Source organism: Eschrichtius robustus, chromosome 2 (assembly GCF_028021215.1).
Source record: "Eschrichtius robustus isolate mEscRob2 chromosome 2, mEscRob2.pri, whole genome shotgun sequence".
NCBI classification, from domain to species: Eukaryota; Metazoa; Chordata; class Mammalia; order Artiodactyla; family Eschrichtiidae; genus Eschrichtius; species Eschrichtius robustus.
In genome coordinates, this window is record NC_090825.1 from 123,977,653 (window position 1) to 123,998,420 (window position 20,768).

Consider the following 20,768-nt stretch of genomic DNA (forward strand, 5'->3'; position numbering starts at 1 on the left):
GTCCCTGGGAATTGGGGATGGTGTGTTATTGCAACACGTCCCTGCCTGACTATCCTGGTTCACCACAAACACACGTCTCTCACAACCACGTTCCCTGCCCACATTCCCCGCTCCGCTCCACTCCCACCTGCTCAGGTCTTACCGACTGGTGGTTCTTGGCAGAGACGATCTTGACAGCATCTGGATCCCAGATCACCAGGTCGCTGTCAGAGCCCACAGATATTCTTCCCTTGCGGGGATACAGGTTGAAGATCTTGGCAGCATTTGTGCTTGTCACGGCCACGAACTGGTTTTCATCCATCTTCCCCGTGGCCTGTTGAAACATACACACACAAAATGGTGCATCTAGGGCTTCTGAGCTCAGAGCAGGGGGACCACAAAGGCCCACATATACAAAGAGGGACCTCTGAGGTGCTGAGCACAGAAGTCCACCCAGCAAGCTACAGAATCAGCGGGGCTGTCACCATCACCCAGGGAAAATGGTTAAATGCATGGCTTAGGATGGAAGTGACGAAGAAGAACTACAATCCTGCAGCCTGTGGAACAAAAACCACATTCACAGAAAGACAGACAAAATGAAAAGGCAGAGGACTATGGACCAGATGAAGGAACAAGATAAAACCCCAGAAAAATAACTAAATGAAGTGGAGATAGGCAACCTTCCAGAAAAAGAATTCAGAATAATGATAGTGAAGATGATCCAGGACCTCGGAAAAACAACGGAGGCAAAGATCAAGAAGACGCAAGAAATGTTTAACAAAGATCTAGAAGAATTAAAGAACAAACAAACAGAGATGAACAATACACTAACTGAAATGAAAACTACACTAGAAGGAGTCAATAGCAGAATAACTGAGGCAGAAGAACGGAGAAGTGACCTGGAAGACAGAATGGCGGAATTCACTGCCGCAGAACAGAAGAAAGAAAAAAGAATGAAAAGAAATGAAGACAGCCTGAGAGACCTCTGGGAAACATTAAATGCACAAACACTCACATTATAGGGGTCCCAGAAAGAGAAGAGAGAGAGAAAGGACCTGAGAAAATAGTTGAAGAGATTATGGTCGAAAACTTCCCTAACATGGGAAAGGAAAGAGCCACCCAAGTCCAGGAAGCACAGAGAGTCCCAGGCAGGATAAACCCAAGGAGAAACATGCCACGCCACATAGAAATCAAACTGACAAAAATTAAAGACAAAGAAAAATTATTAAAAGCAACAAGGGGAAAACAACAAATACAAGGGAACATACAAGGGAACTCCCATAAGGTTAACAGCTGATTTCTCAGAAGAAACTCTACAAGCCAGAAGCACAATATATTTAAAGCGATGAAAGGGGAAAACCTACAACCAAGATTACTCTAACCGTCAAGGATCTCATTCAGATTTGATGGAGAAATCAAAAGTTTTACAGACAAGCAAGAGCTAAGAGAATTCAGCACCACCAAACCAGCTCTACAACAAATGCTAAAGGAACTTCTCTAAGTGGGAAACACAAGAGAAGAAAAGGACCTACAAAAACAAACCCAAAACAATTAAGAAAATGGTAATAGGAACATACATATTGATAATTACCTTAAATGTGAATGGATTAAATGCTCCAACCAAAAGACACAGGCTCGCTGAATGGATACAAAAGCAAGACCCAGACAGCAACAGTCAGCTCTACCCACCACCAGAGCCTCCCATCGAGCCTCTTAGATAGCCTCAACCACCAGAGGGCAGACAGCAGAAGCAAGAAAAACTACAATCCTGCAGCCTGTGGACCAAAAACCACAGTTACAGAAAGATAGAGAAGATGGAAAGGCAGAGGGCTATGTACCAGATGAAGGAACAAGAAAAAACCCCAGAAAAACAACTAAATGAAGGGGAGATAGGCAACCTTCCAGAAAAAGAATTCAGAATAATGATAGTGAAGATGATCCAGGACCTCGGAATAAGAATGGAGGCAAAGATCGAGAAGATGCAAGAAATGATTAACAAAGACCTAGAAGAATTAAAGAACAAACAAACAGAGATGACCAATACAATAACTGAAATGAAAACTACACTAGAAGGAATCAATAGCAGAATAACTGAGGCAGAAGAACGGATAAGTGACCTGGAAGACAGAATGGTGGAATTCACTGCTGCGGAACAGACTAAAGAAAAAAGAATGAAAAGAAATGAAGACAGCCTGAGAGACCTCTGGGACAACATTAAACGCAACAACATTCGCATTATAGGGGTCCCAGAAGGAGAAGAGAGAGAGAAAGGACCAGAGAAAATATTTGAAGAGATTATAGTCGAAAACTTCCCTAACATGGGAAAGGAAATAGCCACCCAAGTCCAGGAAGCGCAGAGAGTCCCTTACAGAATAAACCCAAGGAGAAACACGCCGAGACACATAGTAATCAAAGTGGCAAAAATTAAAGACAAAGAAAAATTATTGAAGGCAGCAAGGGAAAAACGACAAATAACATACAAGGGAACTCCCATAAGGTTAACAGCTGATTTCTCAGCAGAAACTCTGCAAGCCAGAAGGGAGTGGCATGATATACTTAAAGTGATGAAAGGGAAGAACCTACAACCAAGATTACTCTACCCGGCAAGGATCTCATTTAGATTTGATGGAGAAATCAAAAGCTTTACAGACAAGCAAAAGCTAGGAGAATTCAGCACCACCAAACCAGCTCTACAACAAATGCTAAAGGAACTTCCCTAAGTGGGAAACACAAGAGAAGAAAAGGACCTACAAAAACAAACCCAAAGCAATTAAGAAAATGGTCATAGGAACATACATATCGATAATTACCTTAAACGTGAATGGATTAAATGCCCCAACCAAAAGACATAGACTGGCTGAATGGATACAAAAACAAGACCCATATATATGCTGTCTACAAGAGACCCACTTTAGACCTAGGGACACATACAGACTGAAAGTGAGGGGATGGAAAAAGATATTCCATGCAAATGGAAATCAAAAGAAAGCTGGAGTAGCTATACTCATATCAGATAAAATAGACTTTAAAATAAAGAATGTTACAAGAGACAAGGAAGGACACTACATAATGATCCAGGGATCAATCCAAGAAGAAGATATAACAATTATAAATATATATGCACCCAACATAGGAGCACCTCAATACATAAGGCAACTGCTAACAGCTATAAAAGAGGAAATCGACAGTAACACAGTAATAGTGGGGGACTTTAACACCTCACTTACACCAATGGACAGATCATCCAAAATGAAAATAAATAAGGAAACAGAAGCTTTAAATGACACAATAGACCAGATAGATTTAATTGATATTTATAGGACATTCCATCCAAAAACAGCAGATTACACGTTCTTCTCAAGTGCGCACGGAACATTCTCCAGGATAGATCACATCTTGGGTCACAAATCAAGCCTCAGTAAATTTAAGAAAATTGAAATCATATCAAGCATCTTTTCTGACCACAACGCTATGAGATTAGAAATGAATTACAGGGAAAAAAACGTAAAAAAGACAAACACATGGAGGCTAAACAATACGTTACTAAATAACCAAGAGATCACTGAAGAACTCAAAGAGGAAATCAAAAAATACCTAGAGACAAATGACAATGAAAACACGACGACCCAAAACCTATGGGATGCAGCAAAAGCAGTTCTAAGAGGGAAGTTTATAACTATACAAGCCTACCTAAAGAAACAAGAAAAATCTCAAGTAAACAATCTAACCTTACACCTAAAGAAACTAGAGAAAGAAGAACAAACAAAACCCAAAGTTAGCAGAAGGAAAGAAATCATCAAGATCAGAGCAGAAATAAATGAAATAGAAACAAAGAAAACAATAGCAAAGATCAATAAAACTAAAAGTTGGTTCTTTGAGAAGATAAACAAAATTGATAAGCCATTAGCCAGACTCATCAAGAAAAAGAGGGAGAGGACTCAAATCAATAAAATCAGAAATGAAAAAGGAGAAGTTACAACAGACACCGCAGAAATACAAAGCATCCTAGGAGACTACTACAAGCAACTTTATGCCAATAAAATGGACAACCTGGAGGAAATGGACAAATTCGTAGAAAGGTATAACCTTCCAAGACTGAACCAGGAAGAAACAGAAAATATGAACAGACCAATCACAAGTAATGAAATTGAAACTGTGATTAAAAATCTTCCAACAAACAAAAGTCCAGGACCAGATGGCTTCACAGGTGAATTCTATCAAACATTTAGAGAAGAGCTAACACCCATCCTTCTCAAACTCTTCCAAAAGATTGCAGAGGAAGGAACACTCCCAAACTCATTCTATGAGGCCACCATCACCCTGATACCAAAACCAGACAAAGACACTACAAAAAAAGAAAATTACAGACCAATATCACTGATGAATATAGATGCAAAAATCCTCAACAAAATACTAGCAAACAGAATCCAACAACACATTAAAAGGATCATACACCACGATCAAGTGGGATTTATCCCAGGGATGCAAGGATTCTTCAATATACGCAAATCAATCAATGTGATACACCATATTAACAAATTGAAGAATAAAAACCATATGATCATCTCAATAGATGCAGAAAAAGCTTTTGACAAAATTCAACACCCATTTCTGATAAAAACTCTCCAGAAAGTGGGCATAGAGGGAAACTACCTCAACATAATAAAGGCCATATATGACAAACCCACAGCAAACATCATTCTCAATGGTGAAAAACTGAAAGCATTTCCTCTAAGATCAGGAACGAGACAAGGATGTCCACTCTCACCACTATTATTCAACATAGTTCTGGAAGTCCTAGCCACGGCAATCAGAGAAGAAAAAGAAATAAAAGGAATACAAATTGGAAAAGAAGAAGTAAAACTGTCACTGTTTGCGGATGACATGATACTATACATAGAGAATCCTAAAACTGCCACCAGAAAACTGCTAGAGCTAATTAATGAATATGGTAAAGTTGCAGGATACAAAATTAATGCACAGAAATCTCTTGCATTCCTATACACTAATGATGAAAAATCTGAAAGAGAAATTATGGAAACACTCCCATTTACCATTGCAACAAAAAGAATAAAATACCTAGGAATAAACCTACCTAGGGAGACAAAAGACCTGTATGCAGAAAACTATAAGACACTGATGAAAGAAATTAAAGATGATACCAACAGATGGAGAGATATACCATGTTCTTGGATTGGAAGAATCAACATTGTGAAAATGAGTATACTACCCAAAGCAATCTACAGATTCAATGCAATCCCTATCAAATTACCAATGGCATTTTTTACGGAGCTAGAACAAATCATCTTAAAATTTGTATGGAGACACAAAAGACCCCGAATAGCCAAAGCAGTCTTGAGGCAAAAAAATGGAGCTGGAGGAATCAGACTCCCTGACTTCAGACTATACTACAAAGCTACAGTCATCAAGACAATATGGTACTGGCACAAAAACAGAAACATACATCAATGGAACAAGATAGAAAGCCCAGAGATTAACCCATGCACCTATGGTCAACTAATCTATGACAAAGGAGGCAAAGATATACAATGGAGAAAAGACAGTCTCTTCAATAAGTGGTGCTGGGAAAACTGGACAGCTACATGTAAAAGAATGAAATTAGAATACTCCCTAACACCATACACAAAAATAAACTCAAAATGGATTAGAGACCTAAATATAAGACTGGACACTATAAAACTCTTAGAGGAAAACATAGGAAGAACACTCTTTGACATAAATCACAGCAAGATCTTTTTTGATCCACCTCCTAGAGTAATGGAAATAAAAACAAAACTAAACAAATGGGACCTAATGAAACTTCAAAGCTTTTGCACAGCAAAGGAAACCATAAACAAGACGAAAAGACAACCCTCAGAATGGGAGAAAATATTTGCAAATGAATCAACGGACAAAGGATTAATCTCCAAAATATATAAACAGCTCATTCAGCTCAATATTAAAGAAACAAACACCCCAATCCAAAAATGGGCAGAAGACCTAAATAGACATTTCTCCAAAGAAGACATACAGACGGCCACGAAGCACATGAAAAGATGCTCAACATCACTAATTATTAGAGAAATACAAATCAAAACTACAATGAGGTATCACCTCACTCCTGTTAGAATGGGCATCATCAGAAAATCTACAAACAACAAATGCTGGAGAGGGTGTGGAGAAAATGGAACCCTCTTGCACTGTTGGTGGGAATGTAAATTGATACAGCCACTATGGAGAACAATATGGAGGTTCCTTAAAAAACTAAAAATAGAATTACCATATGACCCAGCAATCCCACTACTGGGCATATACCCAGAGAAAACCGTAATTCAAAAAGACACATGCACCCGAATGTTCATTGCAGCACTATTTACAATAGCCAGGTCATGGAAGCAACCTAAATGCCCATCAACAGACGAATGGATAAAGAAGTAGTGGTACATATATACAATGGAATATTACTCAGCCATAAAAAGGAACGAAATTGAGTCATTTGTTGAGACGTGGATGGATCTAGAGACTGTCATACAGAGTGAAGTAAGTCAGAAAGAGAAAAATAAATATCGTATATTAATGCATGTATGTGGAACCTAGAAAAATGGTACAGATGAGCCAGTTTGCAGGGCAGAAGTTGAGACACAGATATAGAGAATGGACATATGGACACCAAGGGGGGAAAACTGCGGTGGGGTGGGGATGGTGGTGTGCTGAATTGGGCGATTGGGATTGACATGTATACACTGATGTGTATAAAATTGATGCCTAATAAGAACCTGCAGTATAAAAAAAACAAACAAAACAACTAATACTAAACTTTCGTTGGGTTATTTGCATGGAAATATGTTAATATAAATGTTTCAGACATTACATGAAATTTCTAAAAATCTTATATTTGTATTTGTATGGAAATATGTATGGAAATATGTTAATATAAATGTTTCAGACATTACATGAAATTTCTAAAAATCTTATATGTTCTGGTATAATGTTATAAGTAATAATCCTAGTTATTACTTTAAAATGTATATCTCAGAAATAACTAATTTTCTTGTCAACTGCATTATTATGAACTTTCATCAAATCTTTAACCGTGGTCATTTTTAAGTCTTTTGTCATTTACAGACAGTTCTGGGTGTACTCTGATGATTTTGCAAATATGTTCCTATAAAAGGGTTTCATCTTCAAGAAATTCATGGAAAAGACTGTGACAAGTACAGGTTTCTGGTAACTGACTGTACTGCTGAACTGAATGAATAAGCATTTTCAGAACTCTAATGAAAAACTGATGAACTCATAAAAATGCTAACAAAAGATCAAGATGAAAAAAAAAATTAATTACATGGGACTGAGTGAACTGATGAGGATGAGTATAATTTTTGTGACTTTCTGTCTGAATTAAAAAAAAAAAAAATCCCACAAGGACTCAGAGGCAGAGAATATACAAATCAATTTTCACTGCAAAGTAAAGGAGCTGTTGCAGTGGAGGATTACTGGACTGAATGTCAATATTATGACATAGTATGAGTGTGTTTCATGTTTGGTAATTGCAATCATTGTTGCTTTTGTTGTGGTCATCCATGTACAATGCTTGGTGTCAGTCTATTTATCTCTTGTAAAAATAAAATACAGTGTGTGTGTGTGAAAAAAAAAAAAGCAAGACCCATATATATGCTGTCTACAAGAGACCCACTTCAGACCTAGGGACACATACCGACTGAAAGTGAGGAGATGGAAAAAGATTTTCCATGCAAATGGAAATCAAAAGAAAGCTGGAGTAGCAATACTCATATCAGATAAAATAGACTTTAAAATAAAGAATGTTACAAGAGACGAGGAAGAACACTACATAATGATCAAGGGATCAATCCAAGAAGAACATATAACAATTATAAATATATATGCACCCAACATAGGATCACCTCAATACATAAGGCAACTGCTAACAGCTATAAAAGAGGAAATCAACAGTGACACAATAATAGTGGGGGATTTTAACACCTCACTTACATCAATGGACAGATCATCCAGACAGAAAACTTAATAAGGAAACACAAGCTTTAAATGACACAACAGACCAGATAGATTTAATTGATATTTATAGGACATTCCATCTGAAAACAGCAGAATACACTTTCTTATCAAGTGCACGCGGAACATTCTCCAGGATAGATCACATCTTGGGTCACAAATCAAGCCTCAGTAAATTTAAGAAAATTGAAATCATGTCAAGCACCTTTTCTGACCACAACGCTATGAGATTAGAAATGAATTACAGGGAAAAAAACGTAAAAAACACAAACACATGGAGGCTAAACAATACCTTACTAAATAACCAAGAGATCACTGAAGAAATCAAAGAGGAAATCAAAAAATACCTACAGACAAATGACAACGAAAACACAATGATCCAAAACCTATGGGATGCAGCAAAAGCAGTTCTAAGAGAGAAGTTTATAGCAATACAATCCTACCTCAGGAAACAAGAAAAATCTCAAATAAACAATCTAACCTTACACCTAAAGCAATTAGAGAAAGAAGAACAAACAAATCCCAAAGTTAGTAGAAGGAAAGAAATCATAAAGATCAGAGCAGAAATAAATGAAATAGAAACAAGGAAAACAATAGCAAAGATCAATAAAACTAAAAGCTGGTTCTTTGAGAAGATAAACAAAGTTGATAAACCTTTAGCCAGACTCATCAAAAAAAAAAGAGGGAGAGCATTCAAATCAATAAAATTAGAAATGAAAAAGGAGAAGTTACAATGGACACCACAGAAATACAAAGCATCCTAAGAGACTAGTACAAGCAACTCTATGCCAATAAATTGGACAACCTGGAAGAAATGGACAAATTCTTAGAAAGGTATAACCTTCCAATACTGAGCCAGGAAGAAATAGAAAATATGAACAGACCAATCACAAGTAATGAAATTGAAACTGTAATCAAAAATCTTCCAACAAACAAAAGTCCAGGACCAGATGTCTTCACAGTTTAATTCTATCAAACATTTAGAGAAGAGCTAACACTTATCCTTCTCAAAAAAAAGAAAAAAAAAAAAAAAGAAAGAAAGAAAAAGAAGATGGAAGTGACTGCTCTGGAAGTATGCATTTTTTTCTGGACATGTACATACATTTACTTACTTATTTATCCCTTCTAACTCCAAAAAGGATTATAGACAGTTCACAGTAAAAACAAATGTAATTATGAGCCCAAATCTTAGATAATATGTTTGTATTTGCATGGGCACAGGATAAATATGGAAGAACCTCACCCAAATGATAACAATGGTTATCCCTGGGTTGTGGGATTATAAGTGAGTTTTGTTTTCTTTCATGTGTGTACTTTTCTGTAGTTTCCAAATGTTCTTTATTGAGCATGTATCATGTTGGTAATTTTAAAATATATATTATTTTTTAACAGTTCCAGATAGTGCCAAGATAAATACATACACACATTCATAAATAGATAACAATGTAAAAAAAGACAAAAAAAATCTAAGTTTGTAAGAGAAGAGACAAAAATATTTATACTTTCCTCCTTCACAAAACAACTTGGGTAAGGAAAGAAGAATGTAGTTTAAAATCTAGTTTTGAGCTTCCTGTGAGCCAAGAAAAGGGAAACTTGGATTACACTGTGTAGATATGTATTCTATTTGGCTCTGAAATGAGTGTCTTTAGGGTTTTAAAAATAAAGCAGAGGGAAGTGATCAACTTAATAATGAGTCATGTATTAATTTTACTCAAATCTTAGAAAGCGACTTCATTTGCATGACTTTTTTTTTTTTTTTTTTCCAGCTTCTGTGATGTTAAACAAGGAAAATAAAACCAGGCCACTTTGCCAGAAGACTTTGACAGACAATCAATCACCTGTACAGCCTGGATGGCCACACACCACTCCTTGGTGAGCAAATGACTTGAGTCTTTGTCACAGACCCCTTGCTTATCATTTCAAAGGGTTATATCCAACCCTTTCAAAAGAGATAATAAAACCCTCCGAACAAAAAGAATTTTTAATTCACTATTATTTTAAGCACAGATCATTCATACCATCAGATAAATGATCTGTGTTTCTGGTTCCTAGTCCTTAACAGTCTAGAGGAGGCCTCCTCAGAACCTCAGGCCCCAGGATTCATCACTCCAGAAGGGATGTTCCCAAACCACCTGAGCCACCTGGCTCCAGACACACCTGGGCAGGTATGAGGCCTCATCTGCACCCCCAGCACCCCCATCACAGGGCAAAGAGGAGCAGGGGCAGGAGGCTCTGATCTGGCCCTGGATGCCCTCCTGTGACCTTGATCCTTACCACGGCCTTGTCCCAGATGACAGACATCCGCTCCTCCACACCATTGGTGCCCTCGGGAATGGCTGTGAAGTTGTCCTTCCCGATGGCCTTCTGGGCAGTGCTGAAGGTGCAGTGGGCGCTCCCGGAGAGCTGCAGGTCCCCACTGGCAAAGGAGAAAAGCTCCATGTGAACGGGGAGGCTAGAGGCACCGCAGGGGCCCAGAAATGAGGGTCTAGTGTAAGCATGGGGAGTGCCGTGACTTGAGCTTGGAATCCTTCTTCTCCCTCTTGCCAACTATGCGAACCTGGGTGAATTTCTTCCCCTCCCTAGGGCTCAGTTACCCTATCTGGAAAATGAGGGGGTGGGATTAGATCACCTCTCGTGTAACAGAAAGGACCCAAATGAGTGACGGGACTTATCCACAGAGGGCAGCAGCAAACTAGTCTCCCTGTAATTTTGATTAGGTGGTCATCAAAACTGGGCAAATGATTTTTGTCTCCCGGACCCTCAGTTGCTCAGTCTGTAAAATGGTGATGATAGTTCCTCACTCACAGCGTAGGTAGGAGGAACAATGAGATCACACGTGTAATCTCACACTAGTGTTTGACATACAATATGTATTAACTGCTGTTACCATTACTAATATGATCACTGTAGTATCTTTTAAAATACGATGGGGGAGAGACTGTGCTCTATCTGTGCTCAACACTGCAGGGGAATTCTCGATGTTTTGTCCTCACTGCAGACTCTAGTCTAGCTGATGGATGGGCGGCTCCAGTCCTCATCCCATCGTTCCCAAGATGCCTCCACACAATGCCCGCTGCTTGTCATTCTGCACTAACCTGGCCAGCAAGGAGTTGATGTAGTCAGGGGTGGTTGGGTCAGGACTCAGAGGTGGGGATGTCACAAACGCAGCGGCCTTGGCCCAGTTCTTGCTCCAGTAATGGGTCCCATCCGTGCCCAGGCTGGCGGTGATGGGCTCACCAAAGACCACGTTTCCTGGAACAGGTAGGACAGAGGCAATGGGTGATGTAACATATGTGCTGCCCTGGGCTGGGCTTAGATAATCATAGCCCCTAAGCCTACTCAAGGCTGTGGCTCTGGAGTCAGGCACGGCTGGGTTCAAGTCCATGTTCCCCCACTTTTCTAAGCCTCTGCTTTTCTATCTTCTAAATGGGAACAATTCCATATTCTGTAGAAGCCACTGGTTGCAAGATGCAGCATCAATTCTCAAATTCTGAGGCAAATTAACTTTGGAGGCAAAAAAAATATATATATATATATATATATTAATTGTAAGATTCATCCTCATTTCAGAAATGTTAAAATGCGGAATAAATAGGTCCTGGAATTGATGAAATAAGACGATGTCTACTTCTCAGCCTTGTGAAAATGAAAGGTTTGGCATACACAAAGTGTCTGGCACATAAGAGACGCTAAGCAAATGTGATTTCTTTTACACCTCTTACTCTTCCCCACTGTAGAAGCCCAAAGCCCCATACGTGCCCACATCACTGGGAACTGGTAGATCCTGCTGTCGCAAAGACATGCTTCAGTTCCACAAAGTAAAACCAATTCCTGAGGATGACACATCTTATTTGCATCATGTTTGTTACTCCTTAACCTAAGGCAATGAGTGATTTGCTCAAGGACACCCAACAACCAGGGACACAGCAAAGCTGAGGTTAGCTCCCCGGACCCTGTGTCTAGAATGAGAGGCTGGAATGCCCAAACTAAGGAGAGGGGAGGAAGGATACTGGGACATAACACTGATCTAAACTGAGCTTCTTAAAGAAGAAGGGATAGCGATACAGAAGGCAAATGCTATCTCATAGAAGGTGGGTTGGTACCAAGTCTCTCTGTGCCAGCATCTTGGGCTAACGATTCCTGTGCAGCCCTTGGCTTCTTTAAGTTTGGTTCTCCATCTTCCACATTCAAGTTCCTCACAAGGTGGAAGTTTAAGAAGGCTCTATGGCTAGGGTTACAGGTTTTGCCTTGCTTCAACTCCAATCATTTGGTTTTAGTTGCCTGGATTTCTGTGTTGGGAAGAATTCTAAATATGTTTCTGGTCTCACTAGAAAAGGCTCATGATTGATTTGTGATGTCTGCCATGGGCAAAAGAAGGAAGCAGTGGCAATGGTTCATATAGGACAGCCCTGCTCTTTGGGGCGGCAGTGAAAAGGATCCACACAGGACTAAAGAGAATTTCAAGGACTCTCCAAAAATATTTACCGAACTAAAGCATATGGGACCACAAAGAAATGAAGAAATGAAAGTCAAGGCAAGCATTCAAGTACTATTAAGAGAAATACGACCTTAAAAGTGGAAGATCTCTCCCTTTGGACTATCTTTAGATGGAAGACTAGAATAAGTAAAGATTGTAATTATATTATTGACACAATTGGATTTGGAGACTAGCTCTCCCAGCTGGGAGATTCTGGACAAGATGTGCTTCAATTTCCTCATCTGAAAAATGGTGATAATAAATGCCAGTTTCTCCTGGTGCTTTGTGAGTTCTACATAATAATACATTTGAAGTATTTCCCTCAATGCAGGGCATACAGTTGGTCCTCATTAAATTGAAATTCCTAATGTTGATTCTGGGCAGCCGTGCAGAGACGCTGAAGAGCCCTTGGGGATTAAACACCCTGGGGCTTAAATAGTCCCCTGGTCCAGAGGGAAGAGTGAACCCTGCCATACACTGTCTTCCTGCTCTGAATGCCCTTGACTCCTTCCCTGAGAATGACGGTTCATGAGACGTTTATTGGCTTCCATCTCAGCAGCCGGTTTTTCATCACTAAAATAATGCCTCCCTTCCACCCTGGAGACACAGCTGTACTAGTTCTCCTTGCCAGAGAGTCATGAGCCGGAAGGCTAAGGGTGAGGAATTTGTCTACATGGAATTTAAAATAAGACCCAGCATATAATTGAAACACGCTGTCTTTGAAGCCCCCAGGTCATCCGAGAATGGGTCCCAAGCAGGATGTGGCCATCGGCAGGAGGCATGAGAGGGTGAGGATGGTAGGTGGCCACGGGGAGAGGAGTGGAGGTGTCCCCGTGCACTTTTCTTTTCCTTTTTCTTTTTTCCCTTCTCCAAGAACGGGTAAGCAGCATTGGGCTTCTTTCCTGGTTCTGTCCTGATGACTCATAGCCAGTGGACCAGCCAGGCCACATCATATGGAGACACTTAAAAGCCGAGCGAGAAAACAGCAGGCTTCCCGTGAGCAGGGTAAGGCAGGTGGTGCCCCAGAATCGGCCAGCTAGAAAGGCTGTCGGGGCAATTAGGGAGATTCCCCTCCCGTAAGAAAAGGGTCCCCTTTGCCAGAAGGCCAGGCAGCCAAACACTCGGCCATCAGTCAGCTGGGACTCTTTTTAGCCACCCCAGTCACTCACATGCGGAGTTTTACAGACCAGTTCTGGGTTTGGTAGATGAATCATTCAGCTTGGTCCCACGGGCACACGGCAGTCACAATCGTACAGCCGGGCCTAGGAAATCCTCCCTCCCAACCAGACGCAGAGCCCTACGGCTCCCGTGTCTCAACCACACTCTGTTCACAAGTGAGCCCATTAGTGTGTCACTGAGGACAAGAACGGAAAGCAGGAAAGCAAGTTTTGAAATGAGGGTAAACTTGAGCTTAGCACGAGGTGAGCAAAGGAAGCCGAGTTAACAGCCATGGAGAAAAGAAGCAGAAGTCAGAAGGCCATGGGGACAGAGCCGGGTCATGAAGGCCACACCGCTGGACGTCCTTTGGAGACCCATTCAACACCTTCTCTGAAATAACCTGTGCTACCCTGCGTGGCTCAGGGGTGGGACCTCCTCCCTGTACTGGCCTGTACCCTGGCCAATCAATTACACCATCTCCAGAGCAAATATTGCTTCAGAGATGAGCCCACGACCCAAGCCAAGGCAATGGCAGTCTTCCTGGGGACTTTTGCTTGAGCTACTGGAAAAGATGTTCTCTACTCCCTCACCATGCCCCCACCAAGTGTGGAGGACAAGAGCAGCTCTTAGCATTTATTCTTGTCATTGTTCATACTGAAAAGAGAGGAAAGCAGAGTCCAGAAAGGAATAACAGTGATAGAGCCCTAATATCAGTGTTTAAACCCCTTGATCCAGCCATGCCTGAAACACCCTCAACCAAAAATTTACTTGTTTTAAGTCCATTTGAGTAGGGTCTTTGACTGCTGCACCAAATATAATCTTCATTAATATGTCCATTTATAAAGTTCAGCTAACATGAACTGACAGTGAAAGATCACAGGGAGGAAAAGAGATGCACCAATTCTCCAAAGAACTGATTCAAACTGTGTCATCTCGGGCAGACCACTTACCCTTCCTGGGCCTCAATTTACTCATCTGCCAAGTAGAAGAAATCCTGGGATCCTGCCATCCACACAGGATGCAGAAAGGATCCAATGGGCTAACAAGGATGAGGGGCTTCCCTGAGAGCAAGGCAATGAGCAAAATAGGCACCATTTATACAGGACAGCCAAGGGAAAGGAGCCACATAGCTTGTTAGGGGCTATGAGATCTTCAGAGCACAAATCACCTTTTTTCCTGGCTTGTGAGATGAGGTCGGCTGCGCTCTTGCTCATGACCTTCGTGACGTAGAGAGGACAGTTGGTTTGGCTGGCGATGGTGATGGCACGGAACACAGCCTCAGCTTCCAGCTGCAAAAAAAAGTCCCCGGGAGTCAAGGGGAGCACGAACCTCTTAGAGTGCCACTCCCCTGTCTCTACAAACTGAGAATGCAGAGCCGCACAGAGGTTAAAAGTCTGGAAGATCTGCAGTTAGACACCCTGGATCCAAACCTCGGAACTACAGCTTCCCAGCTGTGTTGCTTTACTGGGTTTCTCAGAAGTGGAGATCAGCCCAGAAATAAACTCACACACTTATGGTCAACTAATCTACAACAAAGGAGTCAAAGATATACAATGGAGAAAAGACAGTCTCGTCAATAAGTGGTGCTGGGAAAACTGGACAGCTCCATGTAAAAGAATGAAATTAGAACACTCTCTAACACCACACACAAAAATAAACTTGAAATGGATTAAAGTCCTAAATATAAGGCTGGACACTACGAAACTTTCAGAGGAAAACATAGGCAGAACACTCTTTGACATTAATCGCAGCAATATCTTTTTTGATCCACCTCCTAGAGTAATGAAAATAAAAAATAATAATAATAAAATGGGACCTAATTAAACTTAAAAGCTTCTGCACAGCAAAGGAAACCATAAACAAATTGAAGTGACAACCCACAGAAAGGGAGAAAATATTTGCAAATGAAGTGACTGACAAGGGATCTCCAAAATATACAAACAGCTCATGCAGCTCTATGTCAAAAAAGCAAACAACCCAATCAAAAATGAGCAGAAGATCTAAATACACATTCTCCAAAGAAGACATACAGATGGCTAACAGACACATGAAAAGATGCTCAACATCACTAATTATCAGAGAAATGCAAATCAAAACTACAATGAGGTATCACCTCACACTGGTCAGAATGGCCATCATCAAAAAACCTACAAACAATAAATGCTGGAGAGGGTGTGGAGAAAAGGGAACCCTTCTTACTGTTGGTGGGAATGTAAATTGATACAGCCACTATGGAGAACAGTATGGAGGTTCCTTAAAAAACTAAAAATAGAGCTACCATATGATCCAGCAATCCCACTCCTGGGCATATATCCAGAGAAAACCATAATTCAAAAAGATACATGCACCCCAATGTTCACTGCAGCACTATTCACAACAGCCACGACATGGAAGCAACCTAAATGTCCATCGACGGACGAATGGATAACGAAGATGTGGTACACACACACACACACACACACACACACACACACACACAATGGAATATTACTCAGCCATAAAAAAGAATGAAATAATGCCATCTGCAGCAACAAGGATGGACCTAGAGATTATCATGGACCTAGAAATTATCGTAAGTGAAGTAAGTCAGAGAGAGACAAACATCATATGATATCGCTTATGTGTGGAATCTAAAAAAATGGTACAAATGAATTTACTTTAAAAAGAGAAATAGAGTCACAGACATAGAAAACAAATTTATGGTTACCAGGGGTGGGGGAAAGGGGAGGGTTAATTGAGAGATTGGGATTGACATATACACACTATTATATATAAAACAGATAACTAATAAGGACCTACTGTATAGCACAGGGAACTCTATACTCTGTAATGAAATCAACTATACTCCAATAAAAATTAAAAGTTAAAAAAAAGAAGTGGAGATGGGGAGGGTGTAGCAGGGGACGGTGGGGTGAGAGCACTGTCTGGCCAGAGAGGGCGCTGCATCAGCGTAGCTAGAGTTTTCCCTTGGCCTATTCTCTCCTCTCCCTGTGATTACCACAAAGGCCACATGTGATGGAAGTCTTTGCTCCCCAGTCTGCCCAGGGCAGAATCTCTGGCAAAACACAATTCCAACACCAGTATGTATAAATAACCAGTGAAGGCAACTAGGCATTAAGTCCTTTCCTGCAGCAATGGGTGGTCAGCGATGGGTTCGTTCCCACAGGCATTTCTTACACTAATAATTCCCAGACTTCTCAACACAAAGATTTCTTTTATCACTGATTTCCTCCAGCCCACCCTAATGTAGAATTCATGTTTTCAAATACACTAACCGACCCAGTTGAATTTAATGAGTAAGAAATAATAAATCTTCCCTTATTTTATTAACAAAGCAGGATCTTAGAGCTCAGCCCCTCTCATGAGCTGGATCTGTGTTCTGGTTCTGCCACTTAGAAGCCAGGTGATCTCAGGGATGTTACAAACTTCCCAAAGACTCAGCTTCCTGGTCCATAAAGCGGGGATAATAATAGGACCTGACACACAGGGCTGTTGAGAGAATTAACAGAGCTCATCCTTGTAAGGCAAGTAGCTCAATCCTGGAACAAGGCAAGTGTTCCTTGAAGGCTGGCTATTGGTTGTATTGCTGATGACAGCTTCTGACCAGTGGGAGAGCCTGCGTTACTACCCAAAGCCCGAATTAGTCCACTTCAGCCCAATGCAGACACGCTGGTGTTTTTCCTTTCAATCAGCAACAGCTCCTTTTAGGATGGATATGACACTCTGGTTAGCCATGCAGCCCAACACTTTAAAAAATATCAAAAATAGCTTGCAGATCCATGCCCAATGTTTGTATAACGCAAAACAGTCACTGCCCTTGGTGGGTGTGACTTAGGAGAAAGACTCTAAGAAGTTGGCTGGTCCAGCTAGCATCCCCCAAGCTGCACTTTGTTCCACGTGGTGAGATCAAGATCCTGGAGCCCCAAGCACAGGTGAACGTGGCCACCTTCCTGAAGCACCCAGACGTCAGAGTGGCTGTCTTGGCTTCAGCTCTCTGAACAGCATTACTCCAGATGCTATCTAGGTGTGCTTTGAACTGAAGAGGGGCTGCCCCTCCTGCGCCCATGCCTCCTCTTCATGCCTGTGCTGACCACTCCAGCTCCTCCACGACTGCAGTCCCGGCCCCTTTGATCTCATCCCTGCCCCAAGCACCGCAGGGTTTTCAGCACCTTGACAACATGACTATCTTTGGAAGGTTACATCACCCTCCAACTTCACCCAAAAGGGCTTCCAGTGTTGTCGAGATCTGCAGCTGAGAGGCTTTTTACTAAAAAGGAGATGGGAACAGGGAGGAGAGTGGGGTGGGGGGGGGGGTTGGAAAAACAAACCAAGGAACAAAAATAGACTCTGCTCAGAAATCCCCTGGCTGCTGCTGCAGAAATCGATCTTGCCAGGACTTCTCCACAGTGAACAGCATTGAAGAAAAGTTTCACAAACAGTGCTGGTCACCCTGGCCTACTCACACAGGGTAAACGATTTTCCAGTCCTTCAAATGTGATGGCCAGTGGCTTAATCTCTCTGAGCTCCTGCTTCTTTATGTAACGATAATACCCAGACTGGGGCAAGGATAACCGTTATCTCCATTAAATGCAATGAGCATAGTACTGGGTATAGGCAAATATTCCAAAGAAGGGACCTGGTATTAAGGAGACCGACTTTTCTGGAGGGCTGTGGCTATAACCTTGATCACACAATTATAAATTATTTCAACTGGCAACAAAAATATCATTAAACACAATGGAGCTTCTAGGGTGCTAATAATGTTCTGTTTCTCCAACTGGGTGCTAGTTACACAAGTGTGTTCAGTTTGGGAAAATGCATTCCTTTATGATAAGAACACTTTTCTCTATGTGTGCTACATTTTCTTTTTTAAAAAGATCCTAACAGAGATGGCCAACGGGAATGCTGTGATTTCTGGTTCTGGCTCCTTCTTCTACCTGTTGTAGAGTATGGAGCTTGGGATGATACAACAGGAAAGGATTTGCTTTGTTGACATGGAGGGCCTGGAATTTGCTGCAGGTGCCAGACCCAGGCTGATCTCCCAAAGCCAATGTGCTCTCAGCCATATGGGCAGCCCATTCCCAGCTCCGGGCCTGTGCCAGCAGCTGAAGTTGCTGACAGCCCAGAGATGTGGAATCAGCCAGTAGTTACCATTCATTGGTTCTTTAGCTCCTAAGCACTGATGCTAATCAGCATTCATGTTACACGTGGGAAAAACGTACCTGGATGTCCTCATCACCACACACAAATCAATAGATATAATGTCTATGACAAACCCATTCGGCCCCCTGTCGATATGGCTGATATTGTGCAGGACTCAGAATATGGAATAAAGGAATAGTGGAAACATCTGAGATTCACATGATTAAGAAAGGATTTAGATATTTACCACTCCTACTGAGTAACTGTGCAACACCCTCCGACTTGTATTGTCTTTAGAGAGATTAGGGGCCAGAAGTAAACACTCCCTTTCCACTCCTTTCTAATTTCCTCAGGGGCCTTGAGTTGGGTCAGTCAGATGTGGTCTTTGGAAGAAATGTTCCAGTTTCTGTCTGGTATTCAGAGTCCCACCACCTTTCAGAGATGTTTGTTCACACACCTTATGTGTGTGTGCCGACGGAGGGGGGAGCTGAACGCAAACACTACAATGTAAAATGGGCAGCAGGCCATAAACCAGGCTGCTGCGATGACAGGGGTCTCCCAGAAGATGAGGCTAAAAAGATCCTCCATTGCTACTTCTTCTCTCCCTCCACCCCTCTCCCCTACCACATCCTCCTGAAAATTACCTCCTCTGGTCTGCTCAGTACATGGCCTTCTGGGCCGGTTATCCCCATTTCCAACATGCGGGTTTGCTCCTAGAATGAGAAAAGAATAGAGAAGAGTTTTTATATGAGCTCAACCAAGGTTTGAAAAAGTTAGGCTGGTATATTCTAATCTAAAGATGTGTTCAAGGGAAAAAAAAGAATCAAATGGGGATGTTGAACAAATTTGTTAATTCTACGTCTGGAATTGCAAAACAGGGTAGAGTCTTAACTAAATGAAGAAAAGAGCCTTTAAGGGTGGCTTTTTTTATTAAAAGGAGGACAGTCTGTCAAAGTATCAAGTTTTTTCTCCATTACAAGTCAAAAGTCACACCAGCTCACTTATTCTTCATTTCTTTCAGATGCAGACACCTCTGAAAGGACACTGGCTTAACTTGTTTGTTTATTCATTCATGCATTTTGAAACCCATTCATTCAACAAAATGTATTGAGTATCTGCTCCGGGAGAGGCTCCAGGTTAAGCACTTGAATTACGGCACTGAGGCCCCTGACTTCATGGAGCTTACAGTTTCCTGCTCTGTTTCTCAAACAAATCCACCACCTGCATCAGAATCTGCTGAGTTGCTTTTGTAAAAGTGCAGATGTCTAGCTTTACCCAGGTCTACCAAATCAGAATATATGAGATAAATCCTAGGATTCTGTATTTTAATAAGCCCCTCGGGCTTTCTCATGCTTTAAATATACGGCTATAGTAAGCAGATTCAGAATTTCACCAGACTAAATCACGCCTCTAAACAGCATTACCTGACTTAGGCTTTTGGTCAAATTCTATTTAACTAGGTTGTGGATGTGGCAGAGCTCTCTACCCCTCATGGCTGATGGCTAACTTCCTCAGACCCGTCCAGCTTTCTGGAAGCAGGAGGCTGGGCTAATCGGAACTGGCACAAATCCTCAGCAGCAGATCTGCAGTTGTGCAGGCATTCACGCTCAAGCACTGAGGCCAGTTCCTAGGAACCTTGGGCGCTGGTGACACAGGAGATGAAAGGAGGGAGTGAGCTGAACGAGGCTTTGTCTCACCTGGAAACTATGAGATGCTTAGAAAGGAAGGGATCCTTTTGCCCTGGAAAAGAAGAACTTGTTTTTTTTGTTTTTTTAAATTTATTTATTATTTATTTATTTATTTTTGGCTGCGTTGGGTCTTTGTTGCTGCACGCGGGCTTTCTCTAGTTGTGGCGAGCGCGGGCTACTCTTTGCTGCGGTGCGCAGGCTCAGTAGTTGTGGCTCACGGGCTCTAGAGTGCAGGCTCAGTAGTTGTGGCGCACTGGCTTAGTTGCTCCGCGGCATGTGGGAATCTTCCCGGA

At 41.5% G+C, this 20,768-nt stretch overlaps 1 protein-coding gene across 2 annotated transcripts in view; it reads right to left on the reverse strand.

The window, feature by feature from the left end:
- DPYSL3 (dihydropyrimidinase like 3) overlaps positions 1 to 20,768 on the reverse strand; it is a 120,009-nt gene that overhangs the window by 9,522 nt on the left and 89,719 nt on the right. For both annotated transcript variants that reach the window (XM_068536127.1, XM_068536128.1), the window contains exons 7-11: positions 19,432 to 19,500; positions 14,814 to 14,934; positions 11,106 to 11,262; positions 10,285 to 10,426; positions 143 to 313 (exon numbers count right to left, since the gene is read on the reverse strand). In XM_068536127.1, the coding sequence (XP_068392228.1) occupies positions 143 to 313; positions 10,285 to 10,426; positions 11,106 to 11,262; positions 14,814 to 14,934; positions 19,432 to 19,500 (660 nt within the window). The remainder of the gene's footprint in view (positions 1 to 142; positions 314 to 10,284; positions 10,427 to 11,105; positions 11,263 to 14,813; positions 14,935 to 19,431; positions 19,501 to 20,768) is intronic.